Source organism: Scardinius erythrophthalmus (assembly GCF_964197995.2).
Source record: "Scardinius erythrophthalmus genome assembly, chromosome: 11".
NCBI lineage: Eukaryota > Metazoa > Chordata > Actinopteri > Cypriniformes > Leuciscidae > Scardinius > Scardinius erythrophthalmus.
In genome coordinates this window covers 11,297,939-11,318,406 of record NC_138231.1, presented here as the reverse complement: position 1 = coordinate 11,318,406, position 20,468 = coordinate 11,297,939, and the positions used below count along the sequence as shown (strand labels likewise).

General features: G+C 36.7%; 1 protein-coding gene across 1 annotated transcript; it reads right to left on the bottom strand.

Moving 5' to 3' along the window:
- Positions 1–2,759: 2,759 nt before the first annotated feature.
- Positions 2,760–19,111, bottom strand: slc5a6a (solute carrier family 5 member 6a). The gene is made up of 16 exons (XM_081379455.1): positions 18,977–19,111; positions 14,283–14,721; positions 13,405–13,470; positions 13,025–13,076; positions 12,840–12,907; positions 12,441–12,595; positions 12,086–12,226; positions 11,731–11,860; positions 10,967–11,055; positions 10,751–10,863; positions 10,495–10,562; positions 10,294–10,380; positions 8,064–8,227; positions 7,439–7,542; positions 5,834–5,955; positions 2,760–5,750 (listed from the first exon to the last, which is right to left on the bottom strand). The coding sequence occupies exons 2-16, from the start codon at positions 14,628–14,630 to the stop codon at positions 5,589–5,591; spliced, it is 1,869 nt and encodes a 622-aa protein (XP_081235581.1). The 5' UTR covers positions 14,631–14,721; positions 18,977–19,111; the 3' UTR covers positions 2,760–5,588.
- Between the last annotated feature and the right edge of the window lie 1,357 nt (positions 19,112–20,468).

Here is a 20,468-nt window from a genome sequence, read left to right as displayed (position 1 = left end):
AATCAAGCTGGTCAGACTCCATTGCTTATGGTTTTTTGGAATGCATATTTGGGAAAATAAAATAGGAAAACTTTCATAAAAATAAATATTCCCATAATATTTATACAAACATAAATATTACGTATTTAAATATTTATTTTGATATAAAATGTTTATTAAAAATGTCATAAAAAAACTATTCTCACAGTAGAGCTCAGTGGGGTTTTTTTTCTCCACATAGGCCCCCCAAGGTTGATTTTCTTAGGGTTACACAGTTTTAGATTGTAGGACAGCATAGCTTATAATAGTTCAGTCCCTGCCTGTGCCTTAACAATTAGTCCTGTTGTAGGCAGATTTAAAGTGTGTCTGTGGTGATTTATTCCTTATTTCATCGCTCAAAGGGGAAATGCATTCTGAATTAAGACACTCTTAGGAGAGAGAAAAAATCATCAGTGGAACAATTTAGATGCAATATTCAGTCTGTAAAATCAAGTGCTCTATACTTTTAAAGCATTTTACACACATAATTCAAGTAATTTCAGGTATGACGGATGACAACTCAACACGCAATTGATTCAGTCTTACACGTACTACATTATGACACTAGTAATGTTAAGAACAATGTCTTTTACACAATGAATATAACAGGAGAACATGAGAAATCAGTGTTTACATTTTACATTAAAGGGATAATCTCTATTAGACCTTGTGAGTGGAATGCTCAAGTTTCTAAATCCCAAATGAATTTCTTATTTCCATTCCTGAAATAAATGTCATTATTAAATCTAAAAGCTTGAACTGGATGGATTAAAAATAGTGTCAAGAATGACTGAACACTGAACACACATCGGCTCCGTAGCAGAAGTTTGAAAACTAGGCTAGGCTAAAAAATGTATGTCGTAATTCATTGCTGTGAATATATTTCTAAAGGCGGGAAGATCTTATGAAATGTAGAGTGGTCATTATAACTCAAGTAACCCTTGGGGCCGTTAATTCACACAGGACGTGTGCACTTGCATTCAAAAACAAAGGATTGCAATGGAATGTAAGGATGTGTTTAAAAAGTTAGAAATAGTATAACTTGAAATGCTGTCCTAAAAATAAGGTGTTCATCGAGCAATATGTAGAAAAGCCTTGACACAAAGTAACTTTCAAAACACAGCAAGATGGATCGTAACAGAATCAAACTGAATACAGGACAAACAAGAAGCAGTGCAGCAAAAGAGACATCCGAGACACAGCGCTACAAAATGGAAAGAACGCAGGATCTCGAGCAGTGTTGGGGTAATGCACTAAAATAACGTGTTATGCAATTGGATTACTTTTTCAAGTAATGAGTAAAATAACAAATTACTTGAAAATTTACAACAAAATATCTAAGTTACTTTTTTTGCAAATTACTTTGTTTTCCCATTTACTGAACGACAGCTCTCCTGTCTGTCCCCAAGTTGAGAGAAATCGGGAGTAAGTGCAGAGGCGTTATGTGTTAACATGATGCTTATTGTAGTTCTAGACTAAATGTGAGCAGGCATTTACTCATCTCACTTGCACAAAAACAGATTCAGTATTCCTCAATTAATAAAAATTGAATTGCAAACCTAGAATACTTTGCAAACCTGCAATAATTAAATATGTTAAATAATACAAATATACTTTGGGCCCTATCTTGCACCCAGCGCAATTGACTTTGTACACTGACGCATGTATCATTCCTATTTTGCACCCGACGCACAGCAGACTTTTCCCTCCACAGACGCACGTCGGTAAATTAGGAAATGAACATGCGCTCCCGGGGGCGGTTCAGCGCAAAGAGGAGGCGTGTTCTGGCGTAAACGTTCCCTGGTGCTATTTTGCAGGTTTAGAAAACAATTCCGCCACTGACCAGGAAAAAACTAGTCTAAAGTCAGTGGCGGGTTGCACATGTTATTCATATGCTATTTTATGCTTATCTCATCTACACACAGACGCAGCAGTTCTCATTTTTAGAAAACCATACATTATTACAAGGAAAAATATTAACACACGAGGGAAATCATTGTTGTGTCCATGAAGATGTGAAAAAATAGGCATAAATCTAGCTTTTACCCAAATTTTTATACGCCTGTTTAACCGAAGCTAATTTGGGTGGGTTTCTCCCATCCCCATACAATGTCAGTTCTCTGTCTTTTACGGCGCTGACGAGAACCTCAGTCTCCTCAGCTGTGAACCGCTGCTGGCGCGCGCCTGGCAAATCCGCCGTTATAATAGCAATCCGCCATGGAACAAAAGCGCCTGCTCTTAAAGGGAATGTGAGATGATTCACGTTACGCCCAAACACACCTATGAATAATGAAGCTACTTCAGACCAACCCATTTTAGATTTGCGTCGGGCGCAAGAGTCATCTATCCCGCCGGTATAATAGCAACAGCCGCCCAAGACCCGCCCACAAAGTTACTTGCGTTTCGCGCTTGATACTTGCGTTTCAGATCGTTAAAATAGGGCCCTTTATGTATTTAATCTCACTTTAATAGCCAAATGTCTATGCTTCTGACCTTTGATGATCTAATTCAACCATACTAATAAGCTAAAATGGTTGAAGATGAACATCACATTTGTGTTTAACATTTTAGTTTTTATTGTTTAAGTAAGAGTGCCGAACTTTCTTTTCCTGCATCCTATTCTTCTGCATTCCAGAATGGCAGCACAGCTGAAATGTTTGTTTGAGCTGCGCCCTCTACTGGTACAGGTGTGAATTTACATTCCCCTCAACCTGAGTCTTATTTATTTCATTTTTTTTTTTGTCTAATGGCACTTTTCCACTGCATGGTACGGCTCGGTTCGGCTCGGTACGGTTCGACTCGGCGCGGAACGGTTCGGCTCGCTTCGCTTTTCCACTGCGTGGTACTACTCGACTCGTTACGGCACGGTTCGGCTCGCTTTAGCTCGTTTGCTTTTCCACTGCAGTTAGTACCGCTTCAAAGTGGGTGGGACTGATCGTTATATAGTTGCCGTCTCTACTACCATGACATCATATTAAAGTCCCCGTGAACCGGAAGTTGCAAACGACTTTTCTCCAGTGTTATGACGTATTTCCCAGTGAAACGGAATATTGAACAGAGGGCAGGGTTTTACCCTAGCGCTCCTCCTCTCCATCTCTGCTCATAGCAGACTAACGGTTTGAGGGGAGTGGTTACGCGTTGCCCAAACCAATTCCTCAAACCTACGTCATCGGAGAAGGTCCTCCAATGCAGAGGGGAGGGGCATTTTCAGATTTTGATTAAAGATTACCATGGTAAGAAATTTTTTTTTTAAATATTTTCTTGCACGGATTAATTGTTCACCACAAGACTAGTAATATGCGCTAACAAAGTAAATAGGGTCAATTTTGATTTCATGGGGACTTTAAATGCGAATTTTTCATTCCGTGTTTCCCCATCCACTCCTCGGCAACCAACGAGAGGAACGTCTGCACCTCGTCCACTGACCACGATTCAGCCATTTCTTTTTTTGAAGTTTATACTCTTTTTTTGAAGCAAATACTTTTAAAACAGGTTGGCTGTTGTCTACTGGCTATTTAAATCTAGCGGGTTTAGTGTCTCGTGTTGTAAATACAATGACGCTGGTAGAGATGATTCTGTCTGACCAATCAGTTATCTGCAGAGTTTTCACGTCACATTTTAGTATCGGTACGGTACGCTTGGAACCTCAACAGAGGTGGTACCATTTAAAGCGAGCCGTACCGTACCGTACCATGCAGTGGAAATGCGCCATAAGTGAGCTGTACTGAACCGAGCCGTACCGTACCATGCAGTGGAAAAGCGCCATAAATAGAGCCTTTACGTGTGCCAAAAATAGAACTTTTTTGTTATTAAAAACAAACTTGCAAGCCCAGCCTAGGTAAGAAAAAGTAACACAAAGTAACGCGAAATTAGTGAAAACACAATGAGTTACTTTTTAGGGAGTAACACAATACTGTAATGCATTACTTTTAAATGTAAATGTCTTCAACACTGGTCTCGAGACCCTTTAAAAAAAATTATTATTATTTTTTTTATCATGGCATGCCATTTTAGCGCTCATAAGCAGGATGCTGAAAAAGCACGTTTGCTTAAGAAATTAATTTTAAAGTCACCATGAAACGATCAAGATTCCACATAGGATGATTCTTTGAAGACAAATGTAAAACTGTCACCAGACCAAGATGAGACACCCACAATAAACAAACACAAAAACTGCAAGACTTCCACAAACTGTTGACCCAGAGCGCACATAACCTGAATATATAATAGACTATAATACAATATCTGTTTGTGAGATTGTGACAGGTTCAGAGAAAGTTCTCGTTCCAGTCATAGGCACAATACAAGGACCTAGGAATCCTATAGCAACTACAAATGGTATGGCTTAGACTGAGGTTTGAATTTGGATTAGACAGCAAAGCACAGAAAATGCCACTATAACATCAAAACCGAATCAAATTACAAGAACCTAAGTGCAACCACATCAATTAATATGCTAATACTGACAATTACGGTCAGTAACCAGCACTGAGGTTTCAATTCTATGCAGTTAGTCTTCATAGTACTCTTGATACTATAACAAGCATCTTTACTACTAAATCTAAAATCAAATATGTGAATAATAGGCTATTGTAACTTTTAAAGAACATTTCTAAACATGACCGTTTCCTAAATAATCATCTATACCAAAATAATATGCAATCTAGGCAAACAATAAAATTTATTTTTGAGATGTTAAAGTATAGTTAGCCAGGCTCTCACAATGCAAAGCATCATGGGAATTCAATAAAGGGGCATCCAGATGCTTAAAAACCATCTTATCATGGTCACGGCCATGCTCCATTTGGGTTAGACTACGAAACGACAAACTAAAGAAACAATCCAGTCACAAAACTACATCATACATTCATATGAGGAGGCACTTGTCACAAACAATGGGCTTCAATGAGGTAACTACAGATTAAACATGCATTAGATTCATTGGATCGATCACAATATGGCACTTCTTCACTGCGGATGACGCGCTGAAAGTTCACTACATTTACATTTTTCAATACTAGCCATTCTTCATTTGCTGTAAACTTAACTCGGTTTAGTGAACTCATCTGTAGTGCTTTCAAAGGCAAACAGAATGGAAAGGCTAATGGTAGTGAACTTTGGACGAAACAAAATCTTTGGGAGAGAGAAACCCCGAAACTTGAATGGCAGTGACATTAAACGACTAAAGATTTGTGCAAACTGTGGTCTTTCTTGTAATAAACCATCCATCTTAAACCCGCCGTCCAGCATGGTTTCTTTGATTTGTGCGTGTGAGACGCGTATATCACGACCCAGCATTATTCAAGCAAGTAATCTTAAGATTAAATTTAGGACTTGTAAACTAAAAGATTTAGATGATCACATCAGCTCGACACATCTCAATTTGTTCAACAGGATCTCAAACACAGTACGATTTTTATGACAGACCACTGACATCATAAAGCATCACATATAAACAAGACAACCCCTCACCTCCATCGCTGGCATCTGTTGACATTCAAACAGATGTTTTTCTCCTTGAGCCTGTGGGAAACTAAGTGTCTTTTAGGTCTGTCATAGCGTAGGAGATTTCACAAGGCTGTTTCCTGCACCGTATGGGCCAGGTTACAAGTTGGCTGGGCGGTTATCTGTTCTCCCTCCTCTTCCCTGATCTTGTCTTCCTCAATAGTGCAGGCAACACCGTTGCTATTTTTCTGGGCCATCAGGTAAGGCTGGTGGTCCAGACCTTTGGGCTATAGCCCATAATGAAAGTAGGAATGTTGTAAATGAAACTGGATATTGTAAGTCATGTCAACCGAGCATTCTATTGAGTTACCTTGTCTTCCAGTGGGGTTACACAGCAGAGTTTCTCCTTGTACCGTTGGGGCAGAAAGAACAGCAAAGTGCCAAGCACAGGGTAAATAGTACCTGGGTTTAAGTCCTTCTCCTTCCATGGCCCTGAGTGGACACACACCACAATGTGTTTTACTTATTTTTTTGCAGCATAATGCACAGTGTTGTTAGTTAACTAAAACTAAACTATTAAAGATTGTGTTCAGTAACTGAAATAAAGCTGAAATAAAATAAAATATAAATATTAGATGAAAAATTCAACAACAACAAAAAACCTTAGAAATGTTGCCTTGCTAATGAACTGGGAAAAAAAGTTAAAATTCAATGAAAACTGAAACTAAAATAAATTAAAGATATATATAATATATAAAAACTAATAAAAATGACAAAAGCACATAAAATTATTTAAACAAACTAAACTAAAAACTAATTCAACATTTTTATAAATACTAAAATATTATATAAATAATACCAAAATACAACTGCTAATAATGTCATTGTAGACCCGGGGTTTTCAAACTTTTTAGCCCTAAGGACCCTCTTATATGATAATACTGTTGTGATGGACACCTTTACTAAAATATAAAGGCATCTATGTATTTTTATGTGGTCATTTATGTGTGCAAAAACAGTTCACTAAAATATTATTAAAACAACATGTTTCCAAAAATAAAATGTCGCTACTAAAGCAAATTACCAGGGTATCTACCCAATATTTACAGTGCTATGCATAAGTTTAGACACCCATGCTAAAGTTGACTAAAAAGAGGAATAAAAAAAATCATCTTTTGGAAATTGAGCCTTAATTAAAAAAATTAGGAAAAATACAACCTTTAAGGACACCAATTTTCTTTGTGAATGAATAATGTATCGTAAATAAATAAATGTTCTTCCTTAAAATACAGGGTGCGTAAGTTTGGGCACCCCTATGTTAAATTCCCATAGAGGCAGGCAGATTTTTATTTTTAAAGGCCAGTTACTTCATGGATCCAGGATACTATGCATCCTGATAAAGTTCCCTTGGCCTTTTGGAATTAAAATAGCCCCACATCATCACATAGCCTTCACCATACCTAGAGATTGGCATGAAGTACTTTACTGAAGTACAAGATCATCTCTCAATGCAAATCAAACCAGCTATTAGGCTAACTGAAATAAAACCATGCCAATCTCTAGGTATGGTGAAGGCTATGTGATGATGTGAGGCTATTTTAATTCCAAAGGCCAAGGGAACTTTATCAGGATGCATAGTATCCAGGATCCATGAAGTAACTGGCCTTTAAAAATAAAAATCTGCCTGCCTCTATGGGAATTTAACATAGGGGTGCCCAAACTTACGCACCCTGTATTTTAAGGAAGAACATTTATTTATTTACGATACATTATTCATTCACAAAGAAAATTGGTGTCCTTAAAGGTTGGATTTTTCCTAATTTTTTTAATTAAGGCATTACGTTAAATTTCCAAAAGATGATTTTTTATTCCTCTTTTTAGTCAACTTTAGCATGGGTGTCTAAACTTATGCATAGCACTGTATATAATATAAGAGTAACAATTTTAAGTTGAAGTGTTTAGAAACACACTTTACCTGTGAGAAAGCTGACCAGTAGTCCCACCACCACAACCGTGGTGGAATTATGAGCACTGTACCACATGTATGATAAAGAGTACAGAGCCTGAACTCCAGAGGGCCTGAAAAGACAAAGACACAATAAACGGGCCGGTTTAGTCTGTAATATAGCTATCATTTTTGTTTTTATGAATTGTAATCAGGGGCCAGCTGCACTATCCCATTATGATAAAGTCAGCATGAAACGGAAGTTCTGATAGTCTTTTCTTCCCTATTGTGACGTACAAGTGTAAACGGCTTCTCAAAAATGAAAGAAAATGTAGGGACTTGATTTTGTCCATCAAGAATTGACTGGATGGTTGGATCATTGTGGTTTGCTATTGCTGTGATCTCATGTGAGTGACAGGTTGTCTCGCACTAGTTTTCAGTCTCAAAATAGACCAGTCTATGTTTTAATGCAACAACAGACTTCAAAAAAAGTTACGACCAGTCTTACAGAAACAAAATGTATAACCTGTATGACCAGTTTGTGCAACTGGCCACAGAAGCTAAAATAATCAGTTTCTGATTGGTCTAAAGTAATCAAGCGTTTCAGAGCAGAAAATGGATTCTTGAGCACTATTCATTTCTTATAAATACACACCTGGGTTTAGTTGTGATGAGCGCCGTCATGACAGCTGTTGTCATGTTTCCTACATCAGGCATGATGGTGGCATTTATCCCAGGTGGAGACATACGTGAAACAAAACTGCCGATACCGATCCAGAAAGCCATGACCAGCCCTGATGCCAGTCCAACCAGAGCACCCTGAAAACACACTCAGTCCATGAAATGAAATCATACCATCAAATCATTTAATAAATTTCAGATTTTTACAAAACTGTTTTGGGTCAATAAACGCGTTTCTTGATTCTTGAACACCAAATCATTATGTAAAATGATATCTGATAGATCATGTGACACTGAAGACTGGAGTAATGCTATCACCATCACATGAATGAATTATTTTAAAATATATTACTATAGTAAAAAGCAGAGCCCGACCGATATATCGGCAGGCCGATATTATCGGCCGATATTAGGCATTTTCAAAACTATCGGTATCGGCATTTATAACGGCCGATAAATGAATATTTCAAAAATAAAATAAAAACGGACGAAACACCCTTCAACCATGTTATGAGTGTTGCCGTTGTATAGTTTGTCCACCAGAGGGCACTCTACACCGTCCCTGTTGGCAACACTCGTGTATAACGCGCCACACATTCAGCAACCTGTTGATCCAGCCAGAGTCGGGCAGAGAGAACCGCGAGTGAGATCATCGGTGAAGTGTGTTCATGGTGAGTTGGTAACGACTCACGAGACATACATTGCTTGAATAACAATTAAAAGAACATCCCTATCAGTTCTCTTAACTCAAATAAGGATGACAAAATTCGTGACTCATGTCCAGTTTTGCTGCGGTTAAATAAGCCGAGAGTGAAGCGGAACAACGCGACGTAGGCTATATTCACATAAAATGTTAACACTGCAGTTCACAAAAGTTCGTAATGTGCATGTGCTTTAATGCTTTGTCGGTTAAACACTTAATTTTAAATGCTGATGCGCTGTTCTAACGTGTGCGTTTCTCAGCGCGTACATGTGAAGCTCACATGCACTAAAAGCCTTTCTACCAGCGCCTGGATACTGGACTAAGTTATCTTTCGAGTATTATTGTGCTAATACTGTTAAATACACACAAGATTTACATAAACAATGTCGGTTGTCTAAAGTGAAGGTAAAATTGAGAGAAAATCTGCTTGTCAAATGCGTGTACATTAGACGTGTCGTGCTCAGCTCTTAAAGAGACAGTAGCAATTGTGAACACATTGCCGCTTGTCCTTAAAGGGATAGTTCACCCAATAATAAAAATGATCTCATTATTTACAGGCACTCTAATGTTGTTCCAACTGTATTAATTTCCTTCTAATATTTTTCTAATATTAATAGTTTGAAGAATGTGGGTAACCAAACAGTAGCTGGTCCCCATTGACTTCCAAAGGAGAAAAATATACTATGGAAGTCACTGGGGTACATCAACTGTTTGGTTACCCACATTCATCCAAATAACTTATTTTCAACAGAAGAAAAAAACAACTTGAGAGAGTAAATTATGACAATTTGAATGTGAAATTGTTGTTTTTGTTCAAAGGACTAAACATTTAGTCTTAAAAAAAAATCTTAAGTTTGTATTTTTATACATTTTAATTATCAGAACTTTAATATATTTTGATGTTCCTCTGTTCTGTTGTGACAATAAAAGAAACAAGTTTCTTTTTAAAATGCATTATCATATTATTTTAGTTAAAACTCATAAATAACTACAAATAACTAATGTTATGGAAATTTGTTAATGTTTTGTTTCTGAAAAAAAAAAAAAAAAAATATCGTCCGATATATCGGAATATCGGATTTTAAAACCAACAAATATTTGTACCGGTATCAGCCTTCAAAATCCTTTATCAGTCGGGCTCTAGTACCCATCAAAAGTTTGTACACAACAATTGTAAAGTGTGTCCAAACTTACTGTACTATAATACACATAAATAATATTGCTACTGTATTATAATATACACATAAATAATATCGGCCGATATATCGGTATCTGGCTTTTTTTATCGGTATCGGCATCGGCGCCCAAAAATCCATATCGGTCGGGCTCTAGTAAAAAGCTATTTTAAATTGTAATACTATTTCACAATATTACTGTTTTGCTGTATTTTTGATCAAATAAATGCAGCCATATGTATATGAAACTTATTTTAAAAATCTTATCGACCCCAAACTTTTGAACAGCTTTGTGTTTTGTTTGAATACTTTGCTTTTTGACTTACAGTGGAATTGGCACATGGAAAAAACATCCCAAGACAGAAAAGGCCAAGAAGAGGTCCTCCCACCATCCCAAATATACTGAGTGCCGCCTTAAGGATTTAGAAGGGAAAGAAGGGAAAAAACACAGAGATAGACAAAGATTGTTAACTGTATAATTACTTTTATAATTATTATATCCATGTTATGATAATCATGGACCTCACCTGCAGCACAGAGCCCATTAGGGATGCGAGGTACGCCATAGCTAGACACACAAGCCCATAGCCAATCGCTGTGGGGGAACATAATGACAAAAAAAAAATCCCATGAACCCAGGATGGGCTTTCAGTTTAGTATGGACAATATCTTGTTTAATATCACTGTACTATAACCAGGAACATAAGGGGAGGAGAAGGACCACTCATAGAAAAATATTTTAAAAAGCTCTGCTTTTAAGACAGATATTGAAAATTCACTTACCCAACATTTTCGATAACAGGGTGGCACGAGCCTCCGTCATGGCTGGGACATGTGGTTTGATCAAGTCCTCCATGGTAACTGTTGCCAGAGAGTTGAAGGCAGATGAGATTGTGCTATAAGATAAAGCAAACACATTTAAAGAAGAAAATTACAAAAATGTGCAAATTACAATAAGATTATGTAAGAAGATTTGTTATCACAAACTCTGTTTGATACCTGAGAGCTCCACTAAACAGGCAGGCAACAAACAGTCCTGGTAAACCAGGAAGATCTCTCAACACATCCATTACAAAGTACAGTACCATCTACAGAGAGAGAGAGGTGGAGAGTGACTTTCTCATGATCCCATTGATCAAATTAACATACATTACTACTCAAACGTTTGAGCTCAGTGGATTTTTTTGAAAGAAGTTCATACTATTATTCAGCAAGGATGCATTCAATTTATTAAAAGTGACAGTAAAGACATTTATAATGTTACAAAAAATTTCAGTTTCAACTAAATGCTGTACTCAAAAAGAATCCTGAAAAAATATGTATAAAAATTTATTTTTAATGCACCAAATCAGCATATTAGAATGATTTCTGAAGGATCATATAACACTGAAGACTGGAGTAATGATGCCGAAAATTTAGATTTGCCATCACAGGAATAAATTGCGTTTTAAAATATATTAAACTAGAAAACAATCATTGTAATAATAAATAAATAAATCATTAAAATATTTTTTTATAAAATGATTGCAGCCTTGGTGAGCATAAGAGACTTCTTAAAAAAAAGAAAAAAAAGAATTAAAGTTAAAATCTGACTCAAAACTTTTGTACGGTAGTGCAAATTCAAAAATGGTGTGCTGGATAACTGGAAATTATAAACTCACAGACACAAGATAATTATAAACGCTATAACACTTAAGAAAAAAAACAATAGTTGTATAAGAATTAAACTAACAAAATGAATATTTTACTCTCTTTTTTCAGACCTGGTCATTTGTTTTGACGTAGCCCTTATCCAGGGGGCTCTCCTCCCCATATCGAGCGTACATAACAAGACCCATTAAACAGCCCAACGTGAGCACGACCTGTTGGCATGGAAACACTGCATAGCAGGACCTGGAGAACAAGACACCCCAAAAACTTTTCAGAATGTACTGGTCACTTTATGAAAACAAATATTAACCACCAAAATGCACGTTATAACAAAGAATGTCACTGTGGTGCTCTGAAATCATAGAGTTTTGTTGCAGTAATTTAATATAACAAATGTGCAAATGGTACATTAAACAAGTTTACAGTTTCAAGTTCTATTGACTTAACCAGAGCGAGGTGTTTTCTTACATGATGGCCTCTTTCTCTGTGCGGGAGCTGAGGTATCTCTGGACCTGAGCCTGATTCACTCCATACAGGGCCAGCATGAGGAAAACGCCCCCCACTCCTAGAGTCCAAAACGTGTGCCTCTCTAACGGGTCAGGGTTCAGGCTGCCACAGGGGACCACAAAACAATGAATGTAGGATTCAATTGCAATTCTGGTATGTGGATCAGTGTTTGTTAGATAATCTTAAAGGAACAGTTCACCCAAAAATGAATGACATGAGGCTGAGTTAATAATGACAAAACTGTAGTTTTTGTCTAAACCGTTCCTTCAAGTCAACTCATATCTGAAACAAAACGATATAAAATCGCAACACTCACTCGAGGCCTGAGATCCGGCTGCCGTTTTGTGCTTTCCTCCATACTTCGGCGATGCCACCTGCCTGGTGGGTACCCACCACGATCACTGCCAGCTGCCCCGCAAACATCACGATTGTCTGGAACACGTCTGTCCAGATCACTGCTTTCAGACCCCCCTGGCACAGAGAAGAGAGGAACAGGTGAGTTAGAATGTAGACTACCATTCAAAGGTTTTTCAAATGTAAAAATTATTCCTGTGATGGCAAAGCTGAATTTTCAGCATCATTACTCCAGTCCAGAGAAAAACATCTTATAAATCATACTACGTGATTTTTTTTTAATGTAAAAATGCAGAATGTTTTCTGTGATGGGTAAGTTTAGAATAAATGTCACTTCTGATTAATTGCCTCTCCAACTTACCAATGCTGTATAAAGCGTGCTCACCAATCCCATGGCTAGCACTGCCCCCCAAAGGTCAAAACCTGTTACTGCGATCACAAACAAATTCAAAGAAACATTTACCAGAGAAACAAAACATGAAATAAACTACAGATCTGATATACAGTGACATGCATTTCTAGTAATGCATAAATAGTCTCATTTACCTGCATTCAGTGCAAGTGCGGGAGCATACAGAACGACTCCCATATAGATAACCTGCGGAAAAACACATAAATAGACAGATGTAACAGATGCTTTTCTGCAGGCACATAACCTTTTTCTCTGAATTTCCCCATCTAGTAACTGATAGTTTTGAGAATCATTAAACTTTAGATCCATAACACTGAGTAAAATATTGTCCATATCAATGGGGGGTGTCAGAATATTGTTGTAGGTGTAAGTTCAAGTTTTTATATTGACAACAGGGCGTCTTTGTGCCTAGCAAAACTGGACTAAAAGACAATATTACTTTAGATTATAAGATTATTACTCCTTCAGGTTTTAATAACTTGTTGCAAACACCCAGGTTCTACTCATAACTCACCATCTGAAAGATGAAGGTCGCAGTGCCACATATCCGAACACTTTTACAAAAACGAAGCTCCAGATACTATGAGGAGGAAAAAGAATGCAATTTAATACAAATAGAAACACCATAGAGCAGTGTTCAGTTTGATCACTGCAATTTACAAAAATGACAAAATTATGTTCAATCAACAATGATAATAATAAGAAATGTTTATTTAGCACTAAATCAGCATATTAGAATGATTGCTGAAAGATCATGTGACACTGAAGACTGGAGTAATGTCTGCTGGAAATTCAGCTTTGCCATTACAGAAATAAATTACATTTTACAATATAATAAAATAGAAAATATTATTAAATTGCAATTATATTTAACAACATTGCTGTTTTTATATTGTATTTTTGATCAAATAAATGAGACTTCTCCTTTGTACTACTACAAAGGTAGTGTACACCTTATTTACTGTCATAAAACAGTATATTTGATCTCTGGAATGCTTGATTTTGATTGGTCAGAAGAATCATGCTGTCAAATATATTTTTTACATTGTTGGGGTTTATTTTGCTATGATGACTGATGGCAATTATTCATTTTAAAACAGTCTGAGACCACTAGTGAGAGAATGCTTCCATTTTGCACTTTCACAAAACGCTGCAAGACAGTTTATAGGGATCTCAGCCTTTTTAATAAATATCAATAGCTTTTCCGTGAACTTTCCAGTTGTTTGATGATTACTGGATAATGATTTTTAAAAAGACTACATCACTAATGAATCATTCATTGACTGAACCGGTTTAATTGATTCAATAAAAGAAGAACCAACTTCGATTCCTAAATTGTGACTGACTCCAGTCTCTCAAACACACTAATAAAGTGAATTTCTATAGTGCTACCTCATAGGCGCTGCTGAGGCGGAGCCGATAGAAAACCGGAATGAAAATGTGTGCAGGGATGAGCAGGCCCAGGAAGTAGGAGCAGCCCAGGAACCAGTACTGCGTGCCATGTGTGTAAATCTCCGATGGGGCGCCCAGGATGGCCACCGCTGATTGAAAAGTGGCCAGCAGCGAAAGAGACACCGGAAGGCAGCGCATGCTGCGGTCGGCCAGCAGGAACTCCTGCGTGGTCCTCTGCCGACCCCCTGAGAAGGCGTAGAAAAGGCCGATTCCAGCGGATGCCACTAGCAGCAAGACGAAAATCACGTAATCCACCGTGCTGAAGTGCATTTGAACTACGTCCCCCATGGTGCCGTGAGCGATGCGGCCCCTGGATGATCAGTGAAGGGTCAGTAGATAGTTACACTTTGGGTCATCGTGAAGGATTGCAGGTGACGAGCTGTAAAAAATTAAAAGACTGTTTAGGCCAAAATACAAACAGAATATCCAAGTTATACTTTGCAGGCAAAAAGAAACATTTACACTAATGCATTACAGAACAAGTGCAAAATGGCTCAAAACACACACAATATATTTTAAATCACTATTTTGTTGCTCTCAAAAATCAATGCAAGCTTGCAGTCGTTTGTGGAGGGGTGAGATTTAAGTGAGAAGTATGTGAAATACACTGTTGCTACAGCTGCCAATTTATTTTATAGTATCAGTAGAATTAATAGAACTGCTGCTGCAAAGACAGTAATATCACTAGAGTTAAAGCTGAAGCACTGTTGGCTTGCCTCCATTTGATAAAAGCTCTACATTATGTTTTCTGAGCTGCTGGTAGGTGACCTTAGGACGCAGAATGATTTTAGCAGTCCTTTAGTATTTGACATCAAAGGTTCAATAAAAATAAAAATAAAACACCTCATCTATGCTAAAGATTAATCTGATTCTGATTGAATCTGATCCACTCAAAACTTATGCAAGTGCATAAAATCATTTAAAAGCCATGCAATATCATTATCACCATTCTATGAAGTTGAAAATTATGAAAAGTATTAATTTTCTTTTTTAAATAAAATGAAAAAGTAAAACCCCCAAAAACACCAGTTTATCAATCACACAACCTACTGGTCTTGTGAGGCACATTATGAGTTATCATGTGACTTGGAGATTTTTTCTTTTTAATTGAATAGGCTCTCGTGCCTCTAGTGCTTCTTGTCTATTCAAACCAGCTTACAACAACTAGTCTGACAAATTTTTACATTCTGTAAGGTTCAAGCTCATTCACACAAACATGTGCTGAATGCAAAAAAAATGTATTCAGTCCAGAGAAGTCACACATGAATCATGAGGAATGAAAAAAAAAAAAAAAATTGTAATAGGTGATGCTGAGAGGATGATGCGGATGACATATGAGACTTCTTTCAAAAACATTAAAAAATCTTATCAACCCCTTTTTTCTGAACAGTAGACTGATCAGAAGGGAGAACTATTCCATTTTATTGAACGTCTCCACTGTTTAAGTTCATCTGCACACATTTAGTAGCAGGCAAGTTACATAAGATCCCGTAAAATGGTTAAAGGTCAAACATGATACTAAACTTTCTTGCAAATGTGTAAGTTTGCTAACTCATTTACTGATTACAAGTGCAAAAATCTGTAAACTAGTTGCATGCAATAGAGCCACAATCCTGTCATGTCCAGTGGAACAATACGTCCTACAATGAGAAACCATGTGATTCTAGTAAGCTGCAGGCAGGGGACCGCAGCAAATATGGCATTTTTCATTTTTAGGTAGAGCTGCACGATTCTGGATAAGTTGAGAATCACGATTTCTTGTTTCAAATAGAGATCACGATTCTGAACAGACAAACTAAACAAAATAACATGTAATTTACTAGGGGTTCTGACAAAATATTACTTGCTTTGCTGCAGTCTATTTAAAAATGTTTGAATACAAAAAAACTCACTCATTAATACTTAACTTGTCTCACACACACACAAAGTAAATGAATTGGTACTCTAACAGCAGCCAGTGAGTACATTGTACAACCAGTTCTCTGGAGTCTGAGCAAATAATAATAATAAAAAAGATAACAGCAAATTTTTTATCATTTTATTGGATTTGATTGTCAGTCGTTTACAGTATATCAAGCATAAAACTCAAGCAAAAGCTCAATTCAAGATTCATTTTGTGTGATCAAAGCTGTTGCGTTGGCTAGTTTGCTAAAAGATAAGTCTCACATACGGCATGATAAGACTCTGTGGCAACTCCGATAACAACACCACACAAGAGATGTTTGGGCTAGGATGGAGGGTTGCACACCAATTTAATCTTTCTATTTTCTTATTTGAAAGAAAAGAAAGGACAAACCTGTTCTTATCTGCAGAACAGTGAAGAAAATGCAAGGACACAAAGGCCAAGATTTGTCGACCCTTCTTTCTTGTCATGGTGGAAAACCATTGCTTTTTTTGTAAAAAAAAAAAAAAAAACTAAATCTATTATGGATATGTATCCAGGGCAAAAAAAGAGACAAGCCTGAATCCTTTCTATGGTCACACGGCTTTTCATGATCAAACAGTGGGATAAATGCGCAGCAAAGTGTCTGTCTGATTTTCTTTAGCCTCTATGATCAAGCTCTGCTCCTGCTTATTAAACACAGTTTATGACTCATGAACAGCATCAGAACTCACTGTACAACACAGCATGCCATGATTAAGACGATCAGATAGTAAACATCAGCTGTTCTAACCATCCAATCAACTAACAATCCAACTGTCCCATTATTTGTGCTAGTTCACCATGGGTTCCTGTAAAATTTAGGCATAACTTTAAAAAAAATCAGTTTTATTGAGTGGGATTAACTCTAAAAATAAAACAAAAATAAATCTAGCTCTAAGTACAACGGTCAATTTGTAGCTCTAGTTACGTGGCGAGGCTGTCATTCAATAACCTTTATTATTATAATAGCAAAATCATTTTTTTAAATGTTTTAAGATTTTATATAAATTGTATATTTTTATATTTATTTTGACTTTTATAACAGGTTCTAATTTCTAATGTTCTAATATTACATATCTCAGAAATGAATTCTCAAACTGCCACCTGAAGGTACGTGTCATTCAAGTACATAAAATGACATCTACTGTAAGGACCTAATTAAACCAATTAAAACTGAAAAACTAATAAGGTCAGCTAATAATAATCAGCTAATCAGATGTATCACTGATAGACAACTTTACAATTAAGAAAAACTACATTTAAAAAAAAACCTTAAACTCAAGACAATGACTCATCAGCAAATTAGAAAACAGGAAATAAAACAGGACAGTGATTTTAATAGAACAAGTTCTGACATGAATTATAGCACTGGTGAAAAGAAGTAAATGAAAAGCTGTCACGCTACTTAAAATACCAAGCTCACAGCATGCTAGAGGTCCAACCAACAAAAGTCATTGTTTCGCCACCATCAGGATTAGCAACTTGAGAGAAACCGGCTGCATGTAAACTGCCAAAGCAATGAAAGGGAAAATTCTGTTATCATTTACTCATCCTTGAGTTGATCAAAACCCATAAGACTTTAACCCTGAAACCTAATGCTTTTCCTATATTAACTGTAGAGCATGTATGCTTTTTTTTTTTTTTTTTTACTTGATAGAACAAAAACTCTTTGAAGTCTTGACATAGTGTTCAGACAAAAAGTATCGGTTTCTGATCGCCAAACATTAGTGTATGTAATGTAATACTACATTTTCTGGACAGCTGTGTGAACTTGAGGGGAGCTTCCACTAAAATGGCCAGCTGGTTTTGGTTCAGAAATTGCAAACAATAAATAAATGATAAATTCTGATAAATTCAAGCACTTCGCTGTAATGACATTTACTGGCACATTGATTCATAATGACAAATGTTCTGGACACTTTTTAAAATTATATAAAAGGCATTGTTTTCTCATTTTATTAAAAATAAAATACAACCTGGATTCATGCTTAGTTATTTAAAATGAATCATCTTACAGATAAAGTAGCCCATTATAAATACTTAATGAAAACAGTTCTGCAAACACTGGCATGTCGCGCGTTCAGTCAGTGACACCATGACATTTTCCGTTTTAATGGCGGCATACGACAGTTTTTTTTAATTATTATAATCTAAGCAAAAACGACATTTAATGTACGTATCATCAAAGAAAATGGCGTTTATAATGAAAATCGTTCACTGTTCCCGGGCGGTCAGTGTGTCAACCATGGTCTCAACTCACGCGAGCAACAGAGCCACGAGCTCGATAAGGAATAACGTTAGATTACGCGCGTGCAGGCTAAGTTAACGTTACTGAAGAGCGGCTAGGGATATTTGATTTCATAGTTAGATAAGTTGTATGTTTAACCCGATGTTGCGTAAAGCTACGAAAAGCTGTGTTACTGGTTGCCACAACGTGCTGTGAACGACCGTCCTTCACATGCAATCGGAAAATACCACTCTGTCTAAAGGAAATGACATGCTGATGTAAAAGGATGACACCATTTCGTCACGAAAAAACGCAATGTGCGCAGCCAAGTAAAACATATACAGTGACACCGCAACGTATATAAATAGAAATCTCCAATTATAATAAACGAAGCTGCCTACGCTGCAGCGCGCAATGTACGCTTGAGTGTTTTTTTTAGCGCCCTTGTTATTCATTCTGCTCAGCTATCATGTATGATCTTACCTTGGTCAGAGTTCATGCGATGAATGATGAGTGATGAATGGAGAAAGGTTAAAACCAGTCTCGGTTCAGACCACCCCTACTCTCCTTGACATCACGCAAAGGTTGCTGCTGCTCCATTGATGCACATGTGCTTCTGACGTCACGCTGTAACGTCATGTCACCACCTCACTCACGACCAAAACATTTAACCCATAATTAATAATAAAAAAATACTTATTTTTTGAAGAGATATGACGAGATCTTTCATGTACCGTAAATACTTGTTTTACCTACATGTGTTACATTGTGCAATATGTTTGAATGTGTATATGCTTGAACATGTTCAAAATCCTCTAAAAGGTACTGTTTTCATATAGTAATTTCTCTTGCAATATTAATAATAATTTAAAAAATGAAAACATATTACAGTTTGTGGAGAAATTAATAGTCTTGAATGCAATACAACCTCAAATATTATGGATCTTGGTTTTGTATTTTTCTTGTCAGAATATTTCATTATTATTCATTTTGAAGGGAATTTTATTTTTCCATAAAATTACATTTATATTTTTACATTGAATCATTTAGCGGACGCTTTTTTTCCAAAGCGAGAAACTTGCACAATTAACTTACTTCCGCGTTTTTCTTATTACTACACTGTAATTTCCAGTAACAGCGTTCATCTCAGAGTTACTCATGATAAGAACACAGATTATTACAACGTTTTATGCCTGTCAGTTAATTAAAACATATTGAATCATGTTCTCTTCTCTGCATTAACCAAAATGATCTTGAACCTGCTGAAATGTTCCCATAAATATATTTTCTTTCCAACTGTGCATTTCTGAATAATAAAAAAACTTGTAGAACGCAAGCTTCGGAGCGAACATAGAAGTCTGAAGTACAGTGAGTTTAGGTAGGGAGTCAGTGGTGGTTCTGTAGGCAAACTTTGTGTTATGTATTCACGAGGCAACAACCAAATGCTATCAAACATGCTTTTACTGGTGTTCAGGGCTGCGTTCAGCCCCGACAAAAACGTTGCACATGTTTTTTAAACAGAAACGGTGATGCGTTGAATGACGCAAGAGTTGCAACTATGGCAGCTGAGAAGGCCATTCTTTGTGTTCTCTGTGAAGAATTTTCTGAGCCTGATGAAGTCGGTATAAATATGTGTTTAATACTACAAAATATGCCCGATGTTACAGTTACTACACTTGCTGCCCAGAACAAAAGAGAACATCCCAATCGAGTGAAGGGATTGCTGAAACTGAAATGGAAGCACACATCTTACCTAATTCAGACTAAAACACATCCATTTAGCCTCACATACTGACTTTATTTGTAGTTCATACTGTTTTAATACCCTCTTTCTTTCTCATTTTTAGGAAAAGCACTTAATTACCATTGTTTATTTCTATACCAAATGTCACACTTGCAATGAAGCTAAAAATATAAACAACTACATCATTATGTTGATATCCTATATTTTTACAAAAAAAACTTACGACAAACA